Source organism: Bos javanicus, chromosome 1 (assembly GCF_032452875.1).
Source record: "Bos javanicus breed banteng chromosome 1, ARS-OSU_banteng_1.0, whole genome shotgun sequence".
NCBI lineage: Eukaryota > Metazoa > Chordata > Mammalia > Artiodactyla > Bovidae > Bos > Bos javanicus.
Genome location: NC_083868.1, coordinates 41,505,360 through 41,521,183, shown reverse-complemented (window position 1 = coordinate 41,521,183; position 15,824 = coordinate 41,505,360). Strand labels below are relative to the sequence as shown.

Here is a 15,824-nt window from a genome sequence, read left to right as displayed (position 1 = left end):
GTCTAGTCAAGGTTATGGTTTTTCCAGAAGTCATGTATGGATGTGAGAGTTGGACTATAAAGAAAGCTGAGCACAGAAGAATTGATGCTTTTGAACTGTGGTGTTGGAGAAGACTCTGGAGAGTCCCTTGGACTGCAAGGAGATCTAACCAGTCCATCTTAAAGGAGATCAGTCGTGGGTGTTCATTGGAAGGACTGATGTTGAAGCTGAAACTCCAATAGTTTGGCCACCTGATGTGGAGAGCTGACTCATTTGAAAAGACCCTGATGCTGGGAAAGATTGATGGCAGGAAGAGAAGGGGACGACAGAGGATAAGATGGTTGGATATCATCACTGACTCAATGGACATGGGTTTGGGTGGACTCCAGGAGTTGGTGATAGACAGGGAGGCCTGACGTGCTGTGGTTCATGGGGTCGCAAAGTGTTGGACAAGACTGAGTGACTGAACTAAACTGAGCTGAACATATATAATGTAGCTGAAGACCAAAAATATGGAAACTATAGACAACCTCCCAAAGAATGACAGTTAAGATTGTCAGAAGTTCACTGGCAACAATAGATTATTATGGATAAGGAAATAATACTCTCAGAGTGTTGAGGGAAAGTAATAGTGTGAAGTCACTCAGTCATGTCTGACTCTTTGCGACCCTATGGACTGTAGCCCACCAGGCTCCTCCATCCATGGGATTCTCTAGGCAAGAATACTGGAGTGGGTTGCCATTTCCTTCTCCAGGGGATCTTCCTGACCCAGGGATTGAACCCGGGTCTCCCACATTGTGGCAGATGCTTTACCTTCTGAGCCACAAGGGAAGTCCAGAGGGAAAGTAATAGTCACTTAGTATTCTATACCTAAATAAACAAACAATGAAAAGGGAGGACAAAATAGATATCCATTAAATAAAGAGCTTCAAATTATAGAACCTTGCCAAAAGATCTACGAAAGGATAAACTTCACTAATAAAATAATGAACCCAGAAGAAAGGAGATGATAAATGAAAAAAATGAAAAAAAAATCTGTTAATATAGCTTGGTATATCTAAGTACTGACTTTATAGATTTTGCTTCTTTAAAAGGCAAAACTGAGACTCTAGACAATGTCCACAAGAAAGGTAGTAATTTGAGAGGGTGACATGATGAGTCATGTTTGGAAGGAAAAGAGGGATATTGAATAATTTTATCCCATCTTAAAGATATATGTGTTCAGAAAAAATTTTTAATTAAACATAGCTCCTATAGACATAGGATTCATAGGTTTCAGATTGACAGTAAATCAGAGACTAAAATTGAAGTTCAAATTTGGTCAAAATAGTTTATGAAGAATGATCAATTTCAAGACAGTCTGTTTTAACCTATTTAAAAACTGTGACAAAGAAGAAACTACAATATAGTTATTTAACTTTATTCTGTTTTGGTTGGAAATACATTCTATTTTCAGATGCCTTCAAGCCTCTTGATTTCATATTCTTCTCAAACCATATGATAATCTGGAATTGCTTCATGCAATAAAGCAGCTTTATTTGGAATTGAAGGTTATATTGTAAGAGTTTATATTCAGGTTGTGATAACCTTTAGAAAGTAAAATACTGTTTGGACCAATAAGTCGTCCCCATTTTCTGATCCCAATCTCACCTTTTAGCTTTTCATCACATTCTCAAACCACCTTATTTAATGCCAGAAAATCCTTGTGTTTCAGAATTTCTTTATGCTTTCTGCTTCCACAGTCATCTCTGATGACATGATTAGACAGAAAACACAGAGTATAAATGCTTCTGAACTGCAAGAAAGGACAGAGTCATGAAGCCTTAATAACATCACTCTTCAGAAGATCAAATCAATAGCTATGTCACTAGAGGCCCTGCATATCCCATTCACCTGTGTAAACAATAATGCAATGGTCCAAGAATTGCCACCATCCTTTCCTCTAGAATTTTAAAGCAGCACTAGAGGGGAAATAAATAAAAGCATGTTTCTAGGAAAAGTTATAAGACACAATGTTTTAGAACTTTAATTATCACAGTCAGATGCTATTTTGTTAAATTAGGTCATGTGGTATTAGGAGCTTAAAGAATGTATCTTTGCAATACCTATACATATATATTCAAAACAGGTCTAAAGTACCAAACCCTAAACAATATCTGCAAGTACAAACATTACATAAATGAGATTTATTCTAAATTAATACCGAAGAGGAGTTTATTAGGGATTCATGTCATTTCAGAACTCAACAAAAATTGTTCAATTTTGTACGCTAATTGTTTCTAATTTTCTTTCATAGTGTTAAGATATTCTTAGTTCTATGAAGTGAAAGACTATTTGATGTGAATCAATGCTTTATGAATCAATGCTTCTTTTTATTCAAGCCCTTAGTGGAATAAATTAAGACAATTAAAAAATTAAATCTGTAACATCAATATGTCCAAATATGACAATTTCCATTATGAACCTATGAAACAAAATAAAAAGTTATGAAAAATACAGATATTGGAGTCAACTACAAAATACTACCTATAATGCAGAGTAATCCAAATAATTATGCTTGGTTTTAAATTTTAGCAGATATACTTAATATAATATTTATGTCTATTTAAACCATATTGAAACACTGGCAATCCTACATGCAGGGCATCAAATGAGACACAGATGTAAAGAACAGACTTTTTGACTCAGTGGGAGAAGGGATGGGTGGGATGATTTGAGAAAATAGCACTGAAACATGTGATTACCATATGTAAAACAGATGACCAGCACAAGCTCCATGCATGAAGCAGGGCACCCAAAGCCGGTGCTCTGGGACAACCTGGAGGGATAGGGTGGAGAGGGAGGTGAGAGGGGTGCTCAGGATGGGAGCACACATGTATTCCTGTGGCCAATTCATGTAGATGTATGACAAAAAACACCACAATATTGTAAGGTAGTTATCCTCCAAGTAAAATTAAGTAATTCATTTTTTTTAAAGTGCTTCTTTCTTTAGTGCTTCTAGAATTTGGATCTAGATAGATCTCAACAACATTACAGAGAAAGGAATCACAGTTTGAAACACGTAGTAGTACAACTTTTAGGATAAAATGTATGCTTGTGGGCTAAATTGCTTCAGTTGTGTCCGACTCGTCGTGACCCTATGGACTGTAGCCCGCCAGGCTCCTCTGTATCTTTGTTACATAGGAGGCCAAGAGTTCTCAAATGCATTTAAATAAGTAATGATTATTCCTAAAACCTCACTGTAATTTTTCCTGTTTATTATCTCTAACACCAAAGTTCCAGATAAATCTATATTTTTCCATCATTCTCAGCAGCATGTAGATACTGTTCTAATAGTGCCCGTATCAGACTGCACAAAACAAACAGAGCAAAAAGGGCCTAATTAATGATGAGTAACTAGGGCCTCCTCTGCACTGTGTGGCAGGCGGGAAAAGTTAAAGCATGACAGTAAGAGTATGGGTGCTTTGAATGAGGAAATGAAAGGAAGGGGAGGAGGGAAGGGAGGAACTGAGGGGGAGAAAACACATAAAGACCAGACTGAGAATTATCAAGGCTTTAGTGATAAATCTGGTATTATTTACTGAGTCCCACTAGGGAATAAAATTCTATATTCTATACTTTAGAATCATGATTCATAAAATGAGGGATAACTGTATTTTCATTGGCTTTCCATATCTAAAATACCACAGCCCTTCCTGAAGAAAAGTTTCCTGTCTCACAGAAATAAGAAGAAACAGCATGTTGTCAGTATACCAACGACTTCTACCTTTAACTGTTCAGTACAACCTGGTTCTACTGATCATTGACATCAATAAATTTCTTACTCTTTATTACAGAAATGATTTTAAATATATCTCTTTTATCTGACAGGCCTGGTAAAACAGGCACATAAATAATTAGTACAAATTATAGCACAGATGACAGAGACATTAACTTTGTGAAGATCCAGATATACAATATCTGTGCTAGACCTTGAAGGATGAATAAAAATCTACCACAGAAAGAAAGAAGAAAGGAGCTAGATAAAATATGAAAAAAAAAAAGCAAGAGACAGGAAAAATACATAGATTATTCAAAAGTAACAAAAACAGGAGACAGAACTTGCCAAATTCAGAAAATAATAGAATATGGCCAAATTGTGAAGCCCCTTGAAAGGCATGATGACCAACTACTTTCAATGAAAGAGAAAGAAAAAACACAGAATAATTTCCTAAAATGAAATCTATTAAAACTGCTATCAGGATTTACACAATAAGTGACTTCATGGCATCCTAGATGAAGCATCAGACACGTGAATGAAGCCATTTTAAACGTGTGTCCTTCTTAAATCACAATGAACCAGTGTGCTACATCCCCTGCTTTTAGGAACATGAGAATCTTTTACAATTATTCTATTCCTGCCCCATGTGTGTTGTATACATGGGGAACAATGGCATCTTGTTTAATTTTTAGTTCTCCAGATCAAGGAGAGCTTTAGCTGGGAAGCTTCATTCACATCCATAAGTGATTTCAATGAAGCTCTTCTGGACTTCAACACAATGTCATAATGGAATAGATCTTTGGGAGGACGTGAGCCTTGGAGCATGAAAGAGGGGCATTAGTCAGGAGAATTAAAAGAGAAGACTGTGGTATACTCTTACACTTGCAGCTTCCTATATACATACTTCCAGGTATTCAGCCCTTTTGCAGTCCCCTTGTAAACTCACTTTATACCTAGTCATGTGAAAAACTCCCTCTTCAGCCAACCACTATACTCTAAAAATTTTTGAGTCAAATTCTTTAATGGCATGAGGCCATACAGAGAGAGGCCCTGGAATATAAGGGATTATTTTAGACATTCTAATCCCTGTCACACTCCTAGCTGAATTCAGCTACATGAGTTATCTCTGTTTACAATAAACAAAAGAATTACCCACATATGAGACCTGAGAAATCATAAATCACTGTGGCTTTAAGTTATTAAGTTTTGGTTTATTTTACCTCAATAGCAATAGATCATTGAAACATATAACTCTATATTTATATCTACTACAAATCAAAATTATTAACAGATCATCAGATATTCAAAAATGTTAATAACTAAGATAATGTTCTAACAGAATAAGCCAGGACAAAAGAAAATGATATAGAAATATTGTTCTTTCAATTCCCATTATATATACAAAAGCATATGGTCACATTATTATCTGAGCTGTACTTTATTTGTGTATATTCCAATATTCATGTATATTCTAAAAAAAAAAACCTTAAATAATTTACCATCGAGAGTTGAACTTTATTCATTCAGGTTATAGATAATTCTGAGATTTGGCTATGAGATAAGTTGTTTGTAGAAAGCAATGGAATCAATAAAAAATTATTATCAGAGGCTAGAAAGGGGCAATATGAAGCACCAAGAACACAAACAAATACTTTAAAATGGAAACTTGGTATTATAATATACCTTCTCTAAAAATGAGGTCCCAACATCAACTTTGTATTTGTAAATAGCAATTCATTGTATTCAATTGAAACCAGGTACGTGTGTTTTCATATAATAGTTTTTCATATACTTTATCATTTATTATAACCACTAATTTATTTATGAACAAGGAAGTTAGTAAGCAACAGACTTAGAATCCAAGCATAATATTCCAATTTATTCCATTGTTACAGAAGATGATGAGCATTTGTACTTTACCCACTCATTTCTGCAATCAAATAAATTACAATAAAGATTATAAGCCATAAAAATGAATGAGTCAAGCAGTAACTCTAGATAAGCCGATAATTATCACTCATCCAAAATCATCTTTGCTCAAAAGTGAAGGAATTTTAAAGCATGCAAGTAAGATTGAAATTTCATAGAGCAAACATATTAAGCAAAAAACATCTAGTCATCAATAACTGTCACTACTTTTAATTCTGTGATCAACACCATAAAGTATACTTAATAATAATCATTTAAATCCATAGATAGCTATTCTTTAAATAATTTAAAACTTTATTATTTTTACCAATACTCAGCTTCTACCTAAGACAAAGTACGATAACCTTACATGTTTAGTATATGCAATATGTTTTATCCTTGGCTATTATTGCCTTCTTAATCTCATTAAAAAATGATCCATATATGTGAATTTTTCTTTAATGCATTTTCCAATGTAAATTTTTTTTACAATGCCTCTTAAAAGATTCATTTCCAACTAATTTTTGTTTCATTCTAAATCCTTGCTATATATGAAAAAAATTGAATTAATTATATATAAGCTTCAATGAAATATATTTTAATGTTTAGATAGTAAAGAAAAGTTGGCTTATACTTTATAAAAATACACTACAGGCTTTTCATAAAAACAGTATTTTCAAATGACCTAACAGAGTCATTATTGATGGCTTTAGTGAACTTTTTAGCATTCAAGAATTCAAGTGTTTTATAAATAGATAAAACATTAAAAATTTCACATATGTTCCCATCCTGAACCCCCCTCCCACGTCCCTCCCCATACCATCCCTCTGCATCATCCCAGTGGAAACTGCATTGTGAAGTAAATTCAAATTGCTTCAAACTCCGCTTAATTCCCATTTACTTCAAATGGTGAATTATTAAAAAAAAGATTTATGTTTTTTAAATCATATGCTACAAAAGGAAAGACTTTGGGGAAAACATTTTAACAAACTAATAAATCTCAGTAAAGTTCAAAAAAAAAATTCACATATGGCCCTATATAGAAACAAATGTTTTTCTTATTTATTTTCATCCTTTTTAATGGGTAGGAACACAACATCACCAAAAAGTCAGAAAATTCAATATGATTGATGCTACAGAAAACAAAACAAAACAAAATCTTAAATAATTTACCATTGAGAGCAAAAATATCTTCTATGCTATTATTTACCAAACATTACTTTCATTTCTTTATTTGTGTTTTGATTATGAGTCCTATATCCAAACATAATGGATATGATTTATCTTTATCAGGTATTATGCACAAAATTTTAAGTATATATATATTTATTAAATTAATAAGCCTTCATAAAATGATTCACACAAAAAACTTTCCATGTTTAAAATTACAAATATGTCATTATCAGAAAACATGAAAGGTATGGTTTTAAATTTAATCAGCATTTCAGTGTTTTAATACTTCCTAACAATTAGATTTTGCACAAATACTGCTATCTAAACAAACAAACAAAAAATAATGTGTTATACGGTAGTAAGTTATATTTAATAGTAGCAAAGGATAAATTAAGCTCTGATACACTAAGTACTCAATCACAAAACATATACCATTCCTATAAACTATCTCTATGTTGTAAAACATATAATTATTCAAATGCATACATATGAATTCCTCGTTTATTTAAATATAATTTCAGCTTATCTGGGTACTACAATTATTACAACTCAACATGAAAGAATTTTTTTCAAACTATCATATTCTCTATGAATCACCAAAACATGAAAGTTAAGCAAATGCCTGCTTTGAATTCCTTTTGCTTTTTGTTGCTGCTATTGATGTTGTTTTCCTTTATAAAAATCAAGTGAATACAGCAATTCATACAGAAACTACTCTACTGAAGGCAGAATGGAAGAACATTTGTCATGGTATATAATTTATTCAACATTTTCATACACTATTCCTAGGTGGGGGAAAAAAATCAGAAATTATCTTACAGTTAATATGAGTTCATTTCTTGCACAATTAGTTCTTCCAGGAATAATAATCAAAAATGTATTAACTGAAAATAAATATATTTATGTTGAAAAAAGCCATCATTTGAATGCATGAATAATTATTTAAATGTGTTTTTCTTACCGTGGCAAGAACCTTCAATTTCTTCATATCCTGTACTGCAAATACATCTTCCAAGAGGAACCAGCCAATCTCCATCAGCTCCACAATAGAGCTTAGGAGTGTCACGCTCTTCTGCACTCTTCACACAGGAGCCCCTTACTTCAACCAAGGAGGAAGAATCAACCCTTGGGATAGTGTCTGGAAACATGGCCAAGTTACGAACAGTAAAGGGGCATTTTTTGTAGAAAACACGGACGGAAACTAGGGCAATGCATGCCCCGATGTCTTGAAAAGCCAGATAAAATCCTTTCCTTTCTATAGGCCCCAGCTCACGAATCTCAGTGTTGAGTTTGAGGATGCGATCACCCAAGTCCATCTGGGTAAAACTTTCATCAGCAGCAATTGTGTCAATCTTTGTATACTGGCTTGGCTTGAATTTAATTCCATGGGACTCATCTGATTCCACATAATATAGATTAAACGTTTCTTTGCAAGTCCCCAAGACCCATGGGATGCTGTTACAATCCCTCAGTGTGAACTTCATTTCCACATAAATTTTCTGAGCTGCATCACGAGAGATCCAGTTTGTACGAAGCCAGTTGTTTTGGTTTGGCTCCATCACATTGCATACCTGGTAGGTGTGAATGGGCCTGTTGTGTTCATCCATTTCAGTGATGGCATCCCACTGCAAAAAAGAAAAAAAAAAATCATTATAAAACCACAGTGGTTGAACTTCTATGATTACCTCCAAAATTTTCTGTTTTACTGAAAGAAAAAAGAATAAAAAGGACACAAGTGAAGCAAAGCAACAGTGGTACAGGATTTTAACAAAGAGCCTTTCATTTCAGAATGGGTTCTGAACATACCAGCTGTCCTGGTATGAATCTTACCTTCTTACATGTTAGTTGCAACATCAAGGGACACTTTTTTTAATCCTCTAACTTCCTTGGTGGCTCAGTTGGTAAAGAACCTGCCTGTAATGCAGGAGACCCTAGTTTGAATCCTGGGTTGGAAAGATCCCTTGAAGAAGGGAAAGGCCACCCACTCTAGTATTCTTGACTGGAGAATTTCCATGGACAGAGGGGCATGGCGGGCTATAGTTCATGGGGTCACAAAGAGTCAGGCATAATTGAGTTAGTGACTAACATTTTCATTTTCACTTTTCTCCTCAACTATAAAATGAAGCTTATCATATAGTACCTGTTTCATAGGTTTGTTGTGAAGTACAAATTAATTAATATATGTAAAGAACTTTAAATGGTTTCTAGTACTCTATGCTCAGTTGCTCACTCATATCCTACTCTTTGTGACCGCCTGGACTGTAGCCCACCAGGCTCCTCTGTACTTGGGATTCTTCAGACAAAAATACTGAAGTTGGTAACCATTTCCTTCTCCACTAGTACTCTATAACCAACCTAAAATAGCATCTACTATGTGATCAAATAACTAGACCAATGCACTCCAGTTAACCATTTGTCTTCATATCCAATTTGCCACAAATTGAAGTAGATTTTTCAGTATTCAATTAAATATATACATGTCTATTTTGATAGAAAATGTGTACATAGACTTCCCAGGTGGTGCTAGTGATAAAGAACTCAAATGTCAATGCAGGAGACAAAAGAGACATGGGTTCAATCCTTGGGTCGGGAAGATCCCCTGGAGAAGGAAATGGCAACCCACTCCAGTATCGTTGCCTGGAGAATCCCATGGACAGAGGAGCCTCATGGGCTATAGTCCAAAGAGTCGCAAAGAGTTGGACATGTCTGAAGTGATTTAGCAGCAGCAGCATACATAGATAAGACTTAGATTTATTCAAGAAATACTTAAGTATTATTCTGAATACTAGGACTGCAGTAGTGAACAAGCTGAACAAAAGCTCCCTGCCTTCAAGGATCTTACTTAGAGTGAGAAGAGGCAATAAAAATTGTAAATTACTCAACTGAACAATATGGTAGAAAGTACAATGGAAAAAAATAAGACAAGAGAGATGGGGGGAAGAGGCTTGCAATTACAGTGTGGCCAGAGAAGGCCTTCCTGAGGTTCTGACATTTAAGTAACATCTTAGAGGTGAGATAGTGAGGAGGAAACAGTAAGTACCAACCCCTGAGGTAGGAGTGTATAGATATGTTTTAGGAACAGTTTGAATGGCACTTAGAGAGGCAAACATGGTGCAAAAAAGCCTTTGTAAGAATTGGAAACACCTTGGTTTTTCCTCTGAGCTAGATCACTGAATTATCTTCACTTCTATGTTTACATACAAGAATTCTGCCACTTATATGAATAGAAAAATCTTATTTATCCTTTTTTTTTTGTTTCAGTAAAAATATTTGAGCACATTGAAATTAATTGGCATTGTAATTATTTATAAATCTAATATCACATACTTTTATATTACAATTTAGATTGTAAGTATATTTTGTTTGTTTAATGAACTTACAACAAATTTCAATAAACAAAAACACATTTTGGTAACCTTACGTTCTCTTTGGGAAAATATATCAGTCATCATAATTTCTCATTTTTATTAAGGTACAATGGAAATGATGAGCTGTTTTCTATAGTGAATAAGTATTCTATTCTAGATACCATACTTCAGTTCTTTATAATAAGATTGTTTAACTCATCTAGTTTGCAGCTGCTGCCGTCCATGGGGTCACACGGAGTCGGACACAACTGAAGTGACTTAGCAGCAGCAGCAGCAGCAGAGAGTTATCTAACCAAGACTGGTGGAATTTTAATTAGTATAGTTTCTAACAGAATAGCCACTTTTCTCAGTCTACTGGATTGTTACATCATATACTTTCTACTTTAAAATTCCACAAATAAACAATGCATTTTATCAACTCAGTGAAATTAAAAACAATTATGTATCTAAAATTTCATTTGTAATTTTGCTTGCTTGAAATTCAGAAGGTATTTTCCAGAAACAATGAGTTCCTTTAGAAGCATGGCTATAATTTTTGCAAAATACACCCATGGCTTATCAATGGTGATCCAATATCTCAAAGAGGCACATGAAATTATCTAAGTGTCTTTCATCCTAGCATATTATAGGTGTTATATGACTCTTACACTTAAATTTAAAGGCAAAGCAGCACTATTAAAGCTCATTCAATATGGTAAGCTAACCATTAAGAATATAAATAGTAAGACAAGATACAAATAATAAAACCTGAGGAAAAACTATCAAAATAAGTGTTTGAAATTCTATGCATTTTACCCACTGAGGAGCTTCTAAAGTATTTATTCAGTGATCATTCTTATTTTAGATAAATCTCTAATCAAAATTGATTTTGTTTCATAGGGGATGTATGTAATTTGGCACAGTGGTAAAGAATTCTCCTGCCAATGCAGGAGGCACAGGAGACACAGGTTCAATCCCTGAGTGGGGAAGATCCCCTGGAGTAGGAAATGGCAACCTGCACCAGTATTCTTTCATGGAGAATTCCAGTCCATGGGGTTGCAAAGAGTCAGAAATGACTGAGCACAAAGCACACACACTCCATCCTGCACTCTAGAAGTATAGAGATCTACAGTCAATAATTACTGTTTAAATAACTACATTTTAACAACTTCAGACTATACCCCTTACTATTAATAAAAAGTATTAACCATGTTCTCAATCAATTCTCCTAAAATAGGAGACTAACTAAAATGTGAAAAACCATATCTGTAACCAAAAAATTCTGAAATCATTGGGCTTCTCAGGAGGTGTCAGTGGTAAAGAACCTGCCTACCAATGCAGGAGATGTAAGAGATGAGGATGTGCTCTCTAGGTCAGGAAGATTCCCTGGAAGAGGGCAGGGCAACCCACTCCAGTATTCATGCCTGGACAACCCCATAGACAGAGGAGCCTGGTGGGGTACAGTCCAAAGGATCATAAAAAGAAAAAATTCTGAAATTATCACATAACTTTATTTTAAAATATGTTGGGTTTGGAAAAAACGTTTAGATGGAAAGAAAGCTCAGGAATGAGAAGCATATGACATCCATACACTGAATCAGAACTAATCTGAACCAAGAGATAAGGAAATAGCAAAATACATGTGAACAATGAGAAATGTGATTCTGTTCAAAGCACTGCACAACGATGCTTAACAAAATGGGACATAATTTTCTATGATAAATGTATGATGTCTGAGGAACAACAGTGCATTTTCTCTTTAATTAAAGTAAAAACTTCAATTAAAAGGGAAGAAAAACAGATTAGAATGAGATTCAGTTATCAAAACAGCCAAAACAGATCAACTGCTAAATTTCTTCTTATACAAGAATATTGAAAGTGATTTAAATTATACTTTTAAATTTGAATATGATCAAAATAAGAACATGAATAAACTCAAGACTGGTATAAGATCTAAAGTGCTAAAAAATTCAAAAAATATATTATCATTGGTATATATATAAATGGTATCATATTTAAATCACGATGTATCCTTTGGAAATACTGTATTACAAAAAGTGATGTTTCTATTTAGTTATATAACTGTCAGTTATAATTTCCAAGTATTAAAATAAATAGGGCCTCTAAAAATGTAAGAACCAAGGAAAGAATGGTGGTATGAGGGCTCACATACCAAATATCTAAATACATTTAAACGATAATTCACTCTTCAGATAAGATCAAACTGTAAGCATGCTTGATTTGCCTACTTTAGAAAGATACTGGAAAGTTAGGTTTAAATTTAAAATATTTAGACTTCTCAGAATTTCAGGCTAGCATGTGGAAGTCCATCCAGAGCCAAATTCTAGGCTTAGTCAACCCCATTTCTATTACCTTACCTAACTCTAGGTAAATCCCATATCATGAAGGGCTTCATGCAAGTACATATCTGAGTTATACAAAACTGTAAATTAACTCTACTTCAATTAATAAAAAGGTTAAAAAAAAATCCCAATTTGGAGTAAAATGCACTGTAATTACTCTTTAATATAAAAGAGTTAAATATATTATAAAAACTTTTATGTTCTGTTCATTACTGGGTAGTTAATGTAAACATGTGCCTCAACGCCATTCTGCCACATAAAGTTCTCCACGTATCCTACAGATCTTATGTTAATAAATTCAGTTCAGTTCAGTCACTCAGTCATGTCCAACTATTTGTAACCCCATAGACTGCAGCATGCCAGGCCTCCCTGTTCATCACCAACTCCCAGAGCTTACCCAAACTCATGTCCACTGAGTCGGTGATGCCATCCAACGATCTCATCCTCTGTCATCCCCTTATCCTCCTGCCTTCAATCTTTCCCAGCATCAGGGTCTTTTCAAAAGAGTCAGTTCTTCACATCAGGTGGCCAAAGTACTGTAGTTTCAGCTTCAGCATCAGTCCTTCCAATGAATATTCAGAACTGGTTTACTTTAGGATGGACAGGTTGGATCTCTTTGCAGTCCAAGGGACTCTCCAGAGTCTTCTCCAACACCACAGTTCAAAAGCATCAGTTATTCAATGCTCAGCTTTCATTACAGTCCAACTCTCACATCCATACATGACTACTGGAAAAACTATAGCTTTGACTAGGTGGACCTTTGTCAGCAAAGTAATGTTTCTGCTTTTTAATATGCTGTCTAAGTTTGTTATAGCTTTTCTTCCAAGGAGCAAGCGTCTTTTAATTTCATGGCTGCAGTCATAATCTACAGTGATTTTGGAGCCCCCCCACCCCTCCCCGAGCCCCGCCAAATAAAGTCTATCACTGTTTCCATTGTTTCCCCATCTATTTGCCAAGAAGTGATGGGACAGGATGCCATGATCTTAGTTTTCTGAATGTTGAGCTTTAAGTCAAATTTTTCACTCTCCTCTTTCATTTTCATCAAGTGGCTCTTGGGTTATTGATATTTCTCCCAGAAATCTTTATTCCAGGTTGTGCTTCAGCCAGCCCAGCACGTCGCATGATGTACTCTGCATATAAGTTAAATAAGCGGGGCGATAATAGACAGCCTTGACGTACTCCTCTTCCAATTTGGAACCAGCCTATTGTTCCATGTCCAGTTCTAACTGTTGCTTCTTGACCTCCATACAGATTTCTAAGGAGGCAAGTAAGGTGGTCTGGTATTCCAATCTCTTGAAGAATTTTCCACAGTTTTTTTTTTTTTTTTTTTTTGTGATCCACACAGTCAAAGGCTTTGGCATAGTCAATAAAACAGAAATAGATGTTTTTCTGGAACTCTCTTGCTTTTTTGATGATCTAGCAGATATTGGCAAGTTGATGTCTGGTTCCTCTGCTTTTTCTAATTCAAGCTTGAACTTCTGGAAGTTCATGGTTCACGTGCTGTTGTGACCTGGATTGGATAATTCTGAGCATTACTTTGCTAGTGTATGAGATGAGTGCAATTGTGTGGTAGTTTGAGCATTCTTTGGCATTGCGTTTGACCTGCTTCATTTTGTACTCCAAGCCAAATTTGTCTGTTACTCCAGGTATCTCTTGACTTCTTACTTTTGCATTCCAGTCCCCTATAATTAAAAGGAATTCTTTTGGGGGTTTTATTTCTAGAAGGTCTTGTACATCTTCATAGAACCGTTCAACTTCAGCTTCTTCAGCATTACTGGTTGTGGCATAGACTTGGACTACTGTGATATTGAATGGCTTGCCTTGGAAACAAACAGAGATCATTCTATCGTTTTTGAGATTGCATCCAAGTATTGCATTTCGGACTCTTTTGTTGACTATGATGGCTACTCCATTTCTTCCAAGGGATTGTTGCCCACAGTAATAGATACAATTTTCATCTGAGTTAAATTCACCCATTCCATTCAATTTTAGTTTGCTGATTCCTAAAATGTTGATGTTTACTCTTGCCATCTCCTGTCTGACCACTTCCAACTTGCCTTGATTCATGGACCTAACATTCCAGGTTCCTATGCAATATTACTCTTTACGGCATTGGACTTTACTTCCATCACCAGTCATATTCACAATTGGATGTTGTTTTTGCTTTGGCGCTGTCTCTTAATTCTTTCTGGATTTATTTCTCCACTGATCTCCAGTAGCATACAAACCTGGGAAGTTCATCTTTCAGTGTCCTATCTTTTTGCCTTTTTGTGCTGTTCTTGGGTTTCTCAAGGCAAGAATACCGAAATGGTTTGCCATTCCCTTCTCCAGTGGACCACGTTTTGTCAGAACTTTCCACCATGACCCATCCATCTTGGGTGGCCCTAGATGACATGGCTCATAGTTTCATTGAGTTAGACAAGGCTGTGATCAAATGTTAGTTTTCTGTGACTGTGGTTTTCAGTTTGCCTGCCCTCTGCTGGAGAAGGATAAGAGGCTAATGGAAGCTTCCTGATGGGAGACTGACTGAGGGAGAAACTGGGTCTTGGTCTGATGGGTAGGACCATGCTCAGTAAATCTTTAATCCAATTTTCTGTTGATGGGCAGGGCTGTGTTCCTCCCTGTTGTTTGACCTGAGGCCAAACTATGGTGGAGGTAATGAAGATAACAGTGACCTCCTTCAAAAGGTGCCATGCAAGCACTGCTGCACTCAGTGAACCCAACCCTGCAGCAGGCCACCACCAATCCATGCCTCTGCCAAAGACTCCTAGACACTCGCGGGCAAGTCCAGGTCAGTCACTTGTGGGGTCACTGCTCCTTTCTCTTGGGTCCTGGTGCACACAGGATTCCCTCCAAGAATCTGTTTCCCAGTCCTGGTAAGTTCTGGCGGCTCTATGGTAGGGTTGATGGTGACATCCTCCAAGAGGGCTTATGCCATACCTGGGTCTACTGTACCCAGAGCCCCTGCCCCTGAAGAACACAGTTTTGGCTCAGTCTCTGTGGGGTCTCTGGGTCCTGGTGCACTAGGTTTGTTTGAGCCCTCTGAGCATCTCTATTGGGTATAGGGTTTGATTCTAAATGTGACTTCGCCCCTCCTACCATTTTGCTGGAGCTTCTCCTTTGCCCTTGGATGTGGGGTATCTTTTTTGGGGATCCAACATTCTCCTGTTGGTGGCTGTTCAGCAGTGAGTTATCATTTTGGAGTTCTCATAGGAGAAGATAAGCACACTTCCTTCTACTCTGCCATCTTGGTGTCAGTTTGTAGTATATATTAAATTCCATAATATGAATGAA

At 35.8% G+C, this 15,824-nt stretch overlaps 1 protein-coding gene across 15 annotated transcripts in view; it reads right to left on the bottom strand.

Annotated features, from left to right (window-relative positions):
* The window catches only part of EPHA6 (EPH receptor A6), a 1,025,466-nt gene that overhangs the window by 808,357 nt on the left and 201,285 nt on the right, over positions 1-15,824 (bottom strand). For all 15 annotated transcript variants that reach the window (XR_009740373.1, XM_061435761.1, XM_061435945.1 and 12 more), the window contains one exon: positions 7,782-8,445. Coding sequence is in view for 14 of the 15 variants with exons in the window: in XM_061435761.1 (XP_061291745.1) it covers positions 7,782-8,445 (664 nt within the window). In the remaining variant the exon portion in view is untranslated. The remainder of the gene's footprint in view (positions 1-7,781; positions 8,446-15,824) is intronic.